At 43.6% G+C, this 13,339-nt stretch overlaps 1 protein-coding gene and 2 long non-coding RNA genes across 3 annotated transcripts; 1 reads left to right on the top strand and 2 right to left on the bottom strand.

The window, feature by feature from the left end:
• Nucleotides 1-565: 565 nt before the first annotated feature.
• Nucleotides 566-5,420, bottom strand: LOC125971006 (uncharacterized). Its single transcript, XR_007482320.2, has 4 exons — nucleotides 5,204-5,420; nucleotides 4,724-4,819; nucleotides 3,582-3,677; nucleotides 566-2,114 (listed from the first exon to the last, which is right to left on the bottom strand). It is a non-coding gene; the product is annotated as an uncharacterized lncRNA (long non-coding RNA).
• A 619-nt stretch (nucleotides 5,421-6,039) lies between these two features.
• On the bottom strand, nucleotides 6,040-13,274 carry rasef2 (RAS and EF-hand domain containing 2). Its single transcript, XM_049722409.1, has 16 exons — nucleotides 12,991-13,274; nucleotides 11,819-11,909; nucleotides 11,552-11,677; nucleotides 10,628-10,708; nucleotides 10,445-10,560; nucleotides 10,290-10,358; nucleotides 9,545-9,617; nucleotides 9,320-9,366; nucleotides 8,739-8,925; nucleotides 8,563-8,658; nucleotides 7,881-8,019; nucleotides 7,672-7,753; nucleotides 7,029-7,143; nucleotides 6,845-6,958; nucleotides 6,683-6,759; nucleotides 6,040-6,606 (listed from the first exon to the last, which is right to left on the bottom strand). The coding sequence occupies exons 1-16, from the start codon at nucleotides 13,272-13,274 to the stop codon at nucleotides 6,498-6,500; spliced, it is 1,806 nt and encodes a 601-aa protein (XP_049578366.1). The 3' UTR covers nucleotides 6,040-6,497.
• On the top strand, nucleotides 11,347-11,943 carry LOC125970325 (uncharacterized). The gene is made up of 2 exons (XR_007482054.1): nucleotides 11,347-11,581; nucleotides 11,612-11,943. It is a non-coding gene; the product is annotated as an uncharacterized lncRNA (long non-coding RNA).
• Nucleotides 13,275-13,339: the final 65 nt, after the last annotated feature.

Below are 13,339 nucleotides of genomic sequence, written 5' to 3'. Positions count from 1 at the left end.
CCATGAGCACATAGCACATTAGACCATGAGCACATAGCACATTAGACCATGAGCACATAGCACATTAGACCATGAGCACATAGCACATTAGACCATGAGCACATAGCACATTAAGCCATGAGCACATAGCACATTAGACCATAGCACATTAGACCATGAGCACATAGCACATTAGGCCATGAGCACATAGCACATTAGGCCATGAGCACATAGCACATTAGGCCATGAGCACATAGCACATTAGGCCATGAGCACATAGCACATTAGGCCATGAGCACATAGCACATTAGGCCATGAGCACATAGCACATTAGGCCATGAGCACATAGCACATTAGACCATGAGCACCTAGCACAATTAGACCTTAGCACCAAACCACATTAGACCTTAGCACCTAACCACATTAGACCTTAGCACCTAACCACATTAGACCTTAGCACCAAACCACATTAGACCTTAGCACCAAACCACATTAGACCTTAGCACCTAACCACATTAGACCTTAGCACCTAACCACATTAGACCTTAGCACCAAACCACATTAGACCTTAGCACCAAACCACATTAGACCTTAGCACCAAACCACGTTAGACCTTAGCACCAAACCACATTAGACCTTAGCACCAAACCACATTAGACCTTAGCACCAAACCACATTAGACCTTAGCACCAAACCACATTAAACCTTAGCACCAAACCACATTAGACCTTAGCACCAAACCACATTAGACCTTAGCACCAAACCACATTAGACCTTAGCACCTAACCACATTAGCCACTAGCACCTAGCTTCTAGCACCTAACCTCTAGCCTCTAGCACCTAGCTTCTAGCACCTAACCTCTAGCCTCTAGCACCTAGCTTCTAGCACCTAACCTCTAGCCTCTAGCACCTAAACCTTAGCACCTAGACCTTAGCACCTAGACCTTAGCCTCTAGCACCTAGCCTCTAGCACCTAGCCTCTAGCACCTAGCCTCTAGCACCTAGCCTCTAGCACCTAGCCTCTAGCACCAAGCCTCTAGCACCTAGCCTAACGAACCAAAAATATGACATCACAAAAAACAGAGTATGACATCACAAATGCAAAACATCATCCCAAAAAAGACATCACATCACCCCACACGCTCTTTTAAAATAACTTGGCCAATGCGTTTGTCTATTTGATTTGCTGCAAATCCAAATTATACCTAAGGATGGTGACAAATCTTAATATTATACTTAATAGGACATATTAAAGACTCTTTTGAATAAGTTCATTAACTTAATTGTTAGTTAAATCATTTTAATTATGATTTTGTATAAATACCAGGTATAAACAGAAAATATACTACACAAAATGGGCAGTTTACTTGTTTGAAAAAGAGTGGGAAGTAAGACTTATTTCATTTATTTAAACGGAAAAGGTAAAACTTATTTATTTAATGGGAAAAATGGATATGGTGGAATTCCAAATTTCAAAAATGAATGAATGAAGTCATTTCAATTATGATTTTGGATAAATACTAAGTATGAACATAAACACGACTGCAAAAAATGGCCAGTTTACTTGTTTAAAAAGGACTAGGAAGAAAAGACTTATTTCATTTATTTAAATGGGAAGAAGAATTATTTAGTTTAATATATTTTTGTTCCCAGGCAAAATTGGATTTGCTGCAATTGCAAATTTCCACAAATTACGGTTCCAAATATTGACTTGAGACCTGATGGGACGTATTAATAGCTAATTTGATAGAAGTTGGTCATATGAGCAAGTGGAGTAACGAGATCTATTCTCAATTACACAGCACACACAACTTTGGATCTTCTGAATGAATGAGTGAGTGGGTGAGTGAATGAATCTTATTTGTTCATTTAAATTATGACTGTATAAGTACTAGGTATAAACACACAAAATGGCCAGTTTACTTGTTTGAAATGGTGTGGGAAGAAGTAATCTATCCAATTTAAGACAAATGTAGTTACCTCTAACATTGTGTTACTTTATCTATTGTTGTCTGTGACTTCCAATGAATAAAAAGGAAGGAAGGACTCACCGGAGACGTCTTCGCCAACATCCAACCGTTGGACTTTTATCCTTCTTACAGTGGAAAACGTACAGCCGACCAACACCATAGAACCTAAAGGAATGAAAGAAAATTTTAACATTTGGCCTCAAGCTTCTACCCTCTGGGAAGAGGTACAGGAGCCTGCGCTCCCGCACCACCAGACTCGCCAACAGCTTCTTTCTCCAGGCTGTTAGGGCCCTGAACTCGCTACCCCCTTCTGCGTAGCGTGCGGCACTGTTGCGCTATTTTCGGGAATGTCTGCTGTACGCGCACTTGCTCCTTTTTTTTCTGCTCCTCTTATTTATTTATTTATTTATTTATTTATTTATTTATTTATTTATTTATTTATTGTTGTGTTATTTATTCATTATTTATTCAGCACGCTTTTGTTATACTTGTTTACTTGTTTGTCTGTTGTGAGCCATGTCTTGTCACCGTGGGATAGGGGGGAACGAAATTTCGGTTTCTTTGTGTCTTTGGCATGTGGAGAAATTGACAATAAAGCTGACTTTGACTTTGAAGCAACATTCGCAGATACAACACAATGTGACGTGCGGGCTTGGGGCTCGTTCGGGTTAAAGGTTGAGGGAGGGGCCCTCGTTTTAAACTACTTTTTTCAAAAGGAGTGGGAACAAGCAAGACTTAGTTAATTTATTTAATGGGAACATGTAAGACTATTTTTCTTCCCTGGCAAAATTGGATTTGCTGCAATTGCAAATTTCAAAAAAGTACGGTGCCAAATCTTGACTTGAGACCTGATAGGACGTATTAAACGCTTAGTTACATTGATAGGAGTTGGTAATAAGAGCGAGTGGACTAGCCGTGGTTGAATGGATGAATGAATGTTGAAAGTAATTTAAATTATGACTTTGTTTAAATACTAGGTATTAACAGAACATCTACTGCGCAAAATGGGCAGAGTTTACTTGTTTGAGAAGGGGTGGCTTATTTAAGACTACGACTTATTTAATCTGTTTGTTCCCAGGCAAAACTGGATTTGATGCAATTCCAAAATTCACCACATGATGGTGCCAAATTTTGACTTGAGCCCTGATAGGACATATTAAACACTGGATTACTACTTTGGATCTTTTCTTATATTACTTTGCAACAACATACTCGGTAAGAGATTAGGCAGTATAATCACATATGTTAACTTAAGAGTGCCCACACTCAATTTACTTATGGTTATGTGTAACATTAATTACTGTTAGGCATCATTTGAGCAGTCTGATAATGTACCAAATCTTTGAATTGAAGAATTTGTGATTTTACAAATATCTTATTATGTTCAGGGTAATCAGATTTGTATATAATTCTAATGGCCGTCTTTTGAAAACTATTCTGAATTACAACTTTGGATCTTTTCTCATATTACTTTGCAACAATATACACGGTGACAGATTAGGCAGTATAATCGCATATGTTAACTTGAGAGTGCCCACACTCAATTTACTTATGGTTATGTGTTAAATCAACTACTGTTAAACATGAAATAGGAGGTGTTTAACATAAATGGAGGAAGAAATGGGTACTCACCATTGTGGCGACTGGTCAATGATGCGAGCCTCCAACTGATTTGTATATTCATTCTTCTGACGGTGGAAAACGTACAGCCGACCAACACCGAGGAACCTAAAGGAATGAAAGAAAACTTTAACATTTGGCCTCAAGCAACATTCGCAGATACAACACAATGTGACGTGCGGGGTTAGGGCTCGTTAGGGTTAAAGGTTGAGGGAAGGGCCCTCGTTTTAAACTACTTTTTTCAAAAGGAGTGGAAACAAGCAAGACTTATTTAATTTATTTAATGGGAACATGTAAGACTATTTTTCTTCCCTGGCAAAATTGGATTTGCTGCAATTGCAAATTTCAAAAAAGTACGGTGCCAAATCTTGACTTGAGACCTGATAGGACGTATTAAACGCTTAGTTAAATTGATAGGAGTTGGTAATAAGAGCGAGTGGAATAACGGTGGTTTAATGGATGAATGAATGTTGAAAGTAATTTAAATTATGACTTTGTTTAAATACTAGGTATTAACAGAACATCTACTGCGCAAAATGGGCAGAGTTTACTTGTTTGAGAAGGAGTGGCTTATTTAAGACTAAGATTTATTTAATCTGTTTGTTCCCAGGCAAAATTGGACGTGATGCAACTCCAAATTTCACCACATGATGGTGCCAAATTTTGACTTCAGCCCTGATAGAACCTATTAAACACTGGATTACTACTTTGGATCTTTTCTTATATTACTTTGCAACAACATACTCGGTAAGAGATTAGGCAGTATAATCACATATGCTAACTAGAGAGTGCCCACACTCAATTTACTTATGGTTATGTGTTACATGAAATACTGTTAGGCATCATTTGAGCAGTCTGACCAAATCTTTGAATAGAATTTGTGATTTAAGAAATTACTTGTTATGTTCAGGGTAATCAGATTTGTATATAATTCTAATGGTCGTCTTTTGAAAACTATTCTGAATTACAACTTTGGATCAATTCTTATATTACTTTGCAACAATATACTCAGTGACAGATTAGGCAGTATAATCACACATGTTAAATTGAGAGTGCCCACACACAATTTACTTATGGTTATGTGTTAAATCAATTACTGTTAGACATGAAATAGGAGGTGTTTAACATAAATGGAGGAAGAAAGGGCTACTCACCATTGTAGCGCCTGGTCAATGATGCGAGCCTCCAACTGATGTGTATATTCATTCTTCTTACAGTGGAAAACATACAGCCAACAAACACCATGTAACCTAAAGGAATGAAATTAAACATTAACATTTACCCTCAAGACATTCAAAGATACAAGGCAACGCGACTACGTTTCAGCTAGGGTTAGTTACACATAGCTATTACACAGTGAACGCTAGCTACATCGACAACTTTAGTCAAACTACACAAAAGTAAATCTCTTTAACCACAATGAGTTGTATTTACCGTGTACACTCTAGACGGTCCAGTTGCAAGCAGAAAATAAAGATATTTCTGTTGATAATTGTCGTGTTTGTATCCGCTGTCTCGCTCGCGGGTTAGCTACTCAGCCACATATTGCTAATGCAGTTAACGCTAGCTACATCGACAACTTTGGTCAAACTACACAAAAGTAAATCTCTTTAAACACAATGAGATGTATTTACCGTGTACGCTCTAGACGGTCCAGTTGCAAGCAGAAAATAAAAATATTTCTCTTGTTAGTCGTCGTGTTACTATCCACTGTGTCTCGTTCGCTACCACTGTTGAAAGCCCCGCCCACAGATTTGAATTTCCCGCCTATTGACGTCATTTCCGCGGCACATGACTGCGACGTAATACCCGCTTATCTAAAACGGCAAAGTTAAAAGTAGAGTTAAATAAAGTTTTATGTTTTAATCAACGCAATCATTTACAACCGTTGACCAGGGAGAATCGTCGAAATTCGGCGTCAATGGCTGGCAGCAGACGCTGAGTTCAACGTCCCCCCCCCCCCCCCCTCCGCCACACTCACTCGTTTTTCAAGGCTACAAAAGTACTTCTTTTTAAAAACAATGAGTTGTATTTACCGTGTATGCTCTAGACGGTCCAGTTGCAAGCAGAAAATAAAGATATTTCTGTTGATAATTGTCGTGTTTGTATCCGCTGTCCCGCTCGCGGCCACCCGCGCTCACGGATTTGAATCTCGGCGGAAGTTCCGCCTATGACGTCATTTCCGCGGCACATGACTGCGACGTAATACCCGCTTATCTAAAACGGCAAAGTTAAAATTAGAGTTAAATAAAGTTTTTCTTTTTTAATCAACGCAATCATTTACAACCGTTGACCAGGAAGAATCGTCGGAATTCGGCGTCTGTGGCTGGCAGCAGTCATTTCCGCGTCACATGACCGAAATCAAACGTTTGCTGTGAGTCGATCACGTAGCTGTGGAAGACCACATCTCAACTGGATTTGAATTTGGACTTTGACTGCAAGATAACAGAAAACACCAACCAAAGCAGAATTTCGTGTCTATCTTCCCAGAAGATTTTAATAGAAAAAAAAGAACCACCTGTATTATAAAGAGTGGGGCGGTGGTGCTTCGACTAGTGACGTGTTTAAATAGATGTTATATTGTCTACATTAGGGTACAGTGTTTCATTCAACCTCACAAAGTGCTCAACAATTATCCCACTTGGCTTGTAAAACAATAGGGAAATATAGAATTGGTAAAAGTATTTACAAGCCAGTAAATATAAAAGTATGCAGCCTATCAACATACACAGATTATATACAATATATTGGTATTTGTACAAGTGTTTTTTGCAGGCAATAGAGACAACTTTATTTGGATTTAAGTGAGGTTAATATCCCATTTAAAAAAAATGATGAGAATAAAATGACCTTCAGGAGCAAGAATTCTACATAAATACACAGTTCATTCCAAAAATTTCAGATGATTTGATCCCAAACGTGCATCTACTATAGGCGGCAGCATGTGCCAAAAGTCTTCTTGGCGTTTGTGGCCAAGAGGTCCACCGGAGATGTCTTGGGCATGGGTTTCTCCGCTTTCACGTTCTTTTTCACTTCTCTTTGAAAGGAACAAACAATGGCAGCACAAAGTCAGTCATCCAAACGAGAGCCGAAGGAAAACAAATGAAAGCAACCTGGCCAGATGGAGCACCGCTTCCACCACGTTGGTTCCGTCTTTCGCGCTGGTTTCGAAGAACAAGGCGCCGTACGCCTGCAACAGCACCAGATAGTCACGCTCAGACTGAACAAGCTCCAGGAAATGTAAATCAACACTGCAAGAATGCAATTGAACAAACCATAGCCAACTTCTCTCCTTCCAGCGTGCTGACGCAGCGTTTGGCGGGCAACTGCTCCCTCATGTCCACCTTGTTGCCAATAATGCAAACCGGGACTTTGTCCTCCGCTTCATTCTGGACGAAGAGCAGAACACGCCAGGGAGGCGAGCCATTTTGGTCAGCGGCGGCAACGACAAGTAGCTACCTGAATCTGATCCAGCCAGTCGCGGATGTTGAGGAAGCTGCTCTCAGAAGTCACGTCGTACAAGAGAAGAACTCCGTTGGCTTTGCGGAAGTAGGACCTAGCGATACTACGGAACCTGCCGCCAAACAAAAAAGCATTCGTTATCCATTGAGCAAATGAATAAAGATGAGAAAAAGTATGAGAACAAAGTCAAAACAGGAGCAGGAAAATCTTTTTTCATGAGCAGAATTTAAAGCTGCATTTTTATTTGTGCGCGAAAACGTCTTACAACGTTTTATGCTGACCAATCACAACTTCTCGACAAAATACACCTTTTAGAAAATAGTCGTATATTATATATTTATCATTCATTTAATTTTCTTAGTATAGTAGTCCAAAGTGGAGAGTTCTTTGTCATATGTTCATTTTTTGGAGCTCCCTCGAGTGGTATGCAAAAAAAATCGCTGAAATAAATGCATATTATTGCAGCTTCAAGTTTGAAAAATCCACAAGAGTACAACTTGCAGGAAGGCAGGGGTGGGCCAGGGTTGTTGGGCAATATTTCAAGGTATGGGCCTCTTTTTCGCACAGCTGTACATTGGGTCCTTCCCCGCCCCGCATTTGCTTGTATTTGTTTCTTTTTGAATGCGAATGATTGCGTCACCTTTCCTGTCCGGCCGTGTCCCATATCTGCAGGTTGGTCTTCTGTCCGTCCACCAGCATCTTCTTGATCTGGCAATCCACCCCTGACACAGCAAAAAAAAAAAAAAAAAAAAAAAAAAAAAAAGCACAATTGGGCTTCACGTTAGGTCTGGTGTAGCGTACTGCAATGTAGCAAAGCGAGGGTCCGTTCGACTTCCATTGCCAACGTACCGAGCGTGGTCTGCATGTCCGCTCTGAACTGGTTGAGCACCAGCCGCATCAGGAAGCTGGACTTGCCCGCTCCGGTGTCTCCCGCCAAGACCAGATGGTACATGGGCGAGGCGCCGTCAGGCTCGTCCAGGTCGGCCTGCTGAGCCAAACGTAGCACAAGGGTTAGCGCCGCATGCTAGGTCGCAAGTCTCCAGAGCGCTTTGATCCCAGTATGGGAACCAACAAAGCCGCCTTGTCAAGGTCAACATACAGTAAGAAGAATAGCTCTCTTTTTTTCTTTCATTTAAGAAAGATTTGTTTTGGATTGTCTCATGAGACTGACAGCGTACCTAATAGAACAATATATATGGCCAATAAAAGTATATTCTCGCAGGGACAATTTTTTTTTTTTTTTTTTTTTCACATTTAAATTAAATACGTTTTTAAAATGCAATACTACAGCTTTTTTTTTCTAAAGTGATTTGTTTTGGCTTTATTCTCATCATGACTGTGCTAAGATTCCCAAAAAGAACAGTGTTTCTTTAAACTTCCTTCTTTAAAAACTATTAATACACGGTCTATACTCTGGTGACCTTCTTGGAGATTGGATTTTCCTTTTCAATTGCGAAAACCAATGTTTTTCTGCCACCTTTGTTGTTGACTGAACATATTAATCTACTTTAGGGGGGTGAGTGGCGACTACCTCTTTGGCGAAGGCAGACAGCTGCTTTCGCATGGACGACGTCGAACCGAAGCTCTGCGCCAAAGACAGCCCCGCCTCGGACTTGGCGTCCAACAGCTGCGACAAAGATAAACACATTGATGACGAGGCTATGTCTGAAGCGGCCACGCCTCGCCCAGCCCCGCCCCGTGTATGACCTCGGGGTCGGAGTGGGCGCAAGAGTAGCTGCGGTGGATGGTCTCGGTGGAGCCTCGGCCGTCGTCCGTGTCTAAGTCCTGGTCCAGGTCGCTGGCTGAGCTCTCAGTGGTGTCCGGGGCCAGCGAGACGCCGCTGTCCAGGTACTTGTCGGCCCACAGGGACACGTTGGACAGGGTGGACCCGCAGCTGCCCCCCACCGCAAGCGCACAAATATTTCATGTACTTGCAAATATTTTTTCACTTTTCCAGTCCTACCTCCAACATACAGTAACTTTTTACTAGCTTTTGTGTTCTTTCACAAACAAAGAAAATGGCAGTGTTTTGTTCATATCTTAGCATCTCCAATTTTTCCATCATTTTGGGGTTTTTTTTAAGCGCAAAGGTTCCATCATTTTTATGTCATCATCCTATCGTGTGGACAAAATGGAAAAGCACCAAATAGTTTCCAGTCACTTTGCGAACGTTAACTCCCTACGAGTTCATTTTAGCAGTCACCTCCTTAAAATCAGCGCAAATAGTTCCAAATACAGATGGTATTATTGAAATGCAGGCAGACCTGTGGTGTTTGAGGGTGCTCTACCTGATGGGCTTGGTCCGCCAAGCAGGCGCTTCATTCTTGGCAGGGAGCTGCAAGGACAGAAGGAGACAAACAACAGGTCAACTCAGGTCAACTCAGGTCAACTCAGGTCAACTCAGGTCAGGTCAGGTCAGGTCAGGTCAGGTCAGGTCAGGTCAGGTCAGGTCAGGTCAGGTCAGGCAACTTTGGCTCAGGGTTTTTGCGTCAAATGGACTCCGGCAGACTTGCCTTGCGTCTGGCTTCGGACGCCAACTCGGTGCGCAGGCTGGCATTTCTGTCGGACAACTGCTTGTTCAAGTCCCTGCCAAGAAACGTCAGGTGATCCTTTCAACACCTCTTTTGGGGGACAATTTGTTTTTTTTATTTGAAAGGGACCCGGCAAAGAACACAGCCCTAACGACGGCCGGCAACTTCCCGTGACGTTTGACGTCATTTCCTGGTCTACTAGCGATGCTAATTTTTGCTCCAAAAAAAGGCCTGAATAAAAGTTAGTTTGATGCATGTTTCGCAACAACCGGAAAGTGGATTTGGACATTTGCACACAAACGAATAATTAAATACAAAAATCAAAGTAGAATAAAGTGACCCTAACAGAATAATTGGCTGCACTACGCCACATTGAGCATCCTGTCACAATGGCTATGAAAAATAGCATGAAGAACTAAACTATGGGGGGTTTTTTTCACCATATATTCCAAGTCATCCAGGTCGTGGTTGAGTCGAGGCTACGTGACATAAATGTTCAAAAACGACTTTGAATTCATTGGAAGAAAAATAAAGAAGTAAAATTGAGCAAAAAGGATAAATGTGCTCTGTCACAAATGCTGTTTTGTTGGAAACCATTGGCTTGTGTTCAAAGAGCAGCAGCAGCAGCAGCAGCAGCAGCAGCAGCAGCAGCAGCAGCAGCAGCAGCAGTATTAACCAGCAAGTCCTGCTCCCTGCTTTCTGGATGTGGCCTATCAGAGACACTTACTGGAGAATCTGGACTTGAGTGGCGTAAGACTCGTACTCGATCACCATCTTCTTTAATTCGTTTGTTTCTCTGCGGCCACAAACGCAAACGTCAGGACGTGAGAATCAAAAGGCAGTTTGGCGCTTCCGCTCGGCGGCGGTGCTGCTGCTGCTGACCGTTGGTACTGAGCTCGTTGGTCGGCGTACATCTTCTTGAGCTCGTCCAGCTCGGAGCACTGCGCACCCACGTCGCTCTGGGCCCGCAGCAGCAACGAACGCAGCGTTTTGTTCTCCTGAGAAAACATGTGAGCTGAGTGAGGGTGAGCGACCCCTAACCCCGCTCGCCCCAAATGAACTCACCTGGAAAAGTTGGCCCACGCGCCTGCTGACTTCCGGTTCCTCCTCCTCCTCAGAGGGGGCCAAGCGAGACGCTGCTCGACTCTACGCACAAAAACCCTTCAGAAGTCAACTCGGCTGCCGTGCCTGCCGCTCGTGGCTTATTTGCACACGGAGCAATGACTTTGTTAAGAAAAGCTTCAAATAGCTGAGGAGCACGCTTCGAAAATCCATCCATCCATTTTCTATAGCGCTTGTCCCCACAGGGGTGCTGGAGCCTATCCCAGCAGTCATCGGGCAGGAGGCGGGGGACACCCCGAAATGGGTTACCAGCCAAATGCTGAATGGAAATCATTTCCTTCTACTTTGTAGTTGTTTGCCTGCACCACTCACTCAATGCAATGCTAATGAAACATTGAGACGTCACCGTACGAAAGTTTGAGGTGACTCCTGATTCCGTGTTGGGCTCTGTCCTAGAACCTGTTTTTCCGGACACCGCCGTGCAAGAGAATCTAATTCAAAGGACTTGTTCGAGCAAGAGATGCAGGAACTAAAAATAAACGTCATCAAGTCCAAATTTAGATGGCAAAGGTTTGGCACTTCATTCCATGATGCAAGTTCCACACTATAGCCAACTTGGAGTGACGTGACGAAAGAGCCAATCAGGTTGGACCCATAAAGGAAAGAAAGCCGCTGTCTTTTTTTTTGGGGGGGGGGGGGGGGGGGGGGAAGCTCGGCACCCTTGGAATTTTGACTGCGTGAAAAGCAACTAAACCAGAACGCGACTTGTTTTCTTGCTGTCAGGTACACGAGTTGAACGTAAACTCCCACAACAGTCTTGATTTTGCACAAGTTGTGTCTCTCTTGTGGAGAATATCTATCTATATTATACTATACCAGAAGCTACTGGCCGGTCGGTCGGTCAGTCGTTGTTGCGTTTTGGCCCACCTGTGACAGTCGCTCTGCCGTAGCCCCCAGGTCGGCAATCTGGTTCTCGTCTTTCCCCAGGTCGGCAATCTGGTTCTCGTCTTTCCTCTGCACGTTGCACAGGACTTGTTCCATTTTTTTGCGCTCCTTTGGACACAAAAGCCAAGCGGTCAGAGAAAGTCAATCCGTCATCACCAGAGCCTCTTTGAAGAGGAAGCGAGCGAGCGCCAATCCCTTCTTACGGCTTTGGATGCGAGGCTGCTGTTTGGATTGAAACGCATCCCTCACCTCAGCCCTGGCTCTTTCCTCCGTGCCCGCGAGTCGCTGCTGCGCGTCATCCTCGAGTTCCAAAGGACGGCTGCCGTTCATGTCCTCCGCTCTGCGTCCACACAATGGAAAAGTCAAATGGGAAATGAGGCCGCACCAGATATGTGGCCGGCTAAAGATAGACCTGCATCCGGATGCGAGGTGAAGACAAAACAGGTGCGGCGGCAGCGGCGACGGCAGCCACGCGTGGCACCGCTTCCTTGAGCGAGGAATGTCACTTGACGGTTCACGTCACTTGACGCTCCAAAAATTCCCAGGGCTGAGCATGGAAAGTGGCTTTTGGCGGCCACGCGTCGCACCACTTCCTTGAGCAAGGAATGTCACTTGACGCTTTACGTCACGCTTCAAAAATTCCCAGGGCTGACCACGGAAAGTGGCTTTCTGCACTCGTCAGGTGCTTTGTACGCTCGTTCGATTCCAACAACTATTTCCTGACGCTGAGCCACCGAGTGTCAGCAAATGAAAACGATGCCTCTTTCCCTCTTCTGACACGCTGCCCTTCCTCTTTTAAATGGGTCAGATGCTCAATTTGAAAAACCTTTGACTGTATCTACGTAATTAGTTTCATGACACAAAAGCAAATCTATCCCTTATGAATCACATTATGATTGGAAATGTGTATTTTTTAATGGAATAGAAAAAATACATCAATTGAGTGATACTTTCTCAAAGGCAATATTTACATTCCCAAGACCAAAAAAGAAAGACATTTTTTGATGAATGATCCTATTTGAATTAATTGGTTCCCGGCCCATCTGCAACCATCACGAGGGGGTAAAAAAAAAAAAAAAGACATTCCAGCTCTAATTTGCATCTTTGTTCCTTATGAAGATAGACTAATAATTTGAACTTTTGAGTGAGACTGTCGGAGCAAAGTATCCCCTTGAAAAATGTTTATGGGCGGCTGTGGTCCCGACGGTCCGGAGCCCGGCCGGAGCCCGGCCGGAGCCCGGCCGGAGCCCGGCCGAAGCTGCCGACGGAGCTGCAGAGGGCAGCACGACCGCCTGATGGCAGCGTTAGAAACGGAGAAGACTAGGCAAGCGTTCACACCTTGAATGGATTTGTATTTTGTGTATCCAATATTGCACGGTATGTATTCTTCTCCTCCATATGGTGCAAGGAAGAGAGCTCACCTTTCCGACACAGCACATTCCGCATCGAACCCGACTGCCAAGTCCATACCCGGCGGCGAGGCCGTCACGCTCCACACCTGGAACACCTCGTGAAACCTAGACGCAAAGCTGCCGAAGTCGATGCTGCTTTCGTCGTCCGTGTCGAAATTGCCAAACAACGTCTGTACCTCGGAGTCGGCCACGTTGAGCTCCCGGCACACCACCGTGAAGTCGTCCAACTCGATTTTACCGGACTGGTTGACGTCACAGGCGCAGAAGAGTCTCCGGAGGTTGCTCTGCTCCATTTTCCACGCACAGCTTCAAAACGTCAAGCGGCGACTTGTCGTCACATTTTGAAAAGCACGAGCAC

Source organism: Syngnathus scovelli, chromosome 6 (genome assembly GCF_024217435.2).
Source record: "Syngnathus scovelli strain Florida chromosome 6, RoL_Ssco_1.2, whole genome shotgun sequence".
NCBI lineage: Eukaryota > Metazoa > Chordata > Actinopteri > Syngnathiformes > Syngnathidae > Syngnathus > Syngnathus scovelli.
The sequence above is the reverse complement of the archived record's forward strand: the minus strand, read 5'-3'. Positions and strand labels throughout refer to the sequence as shown.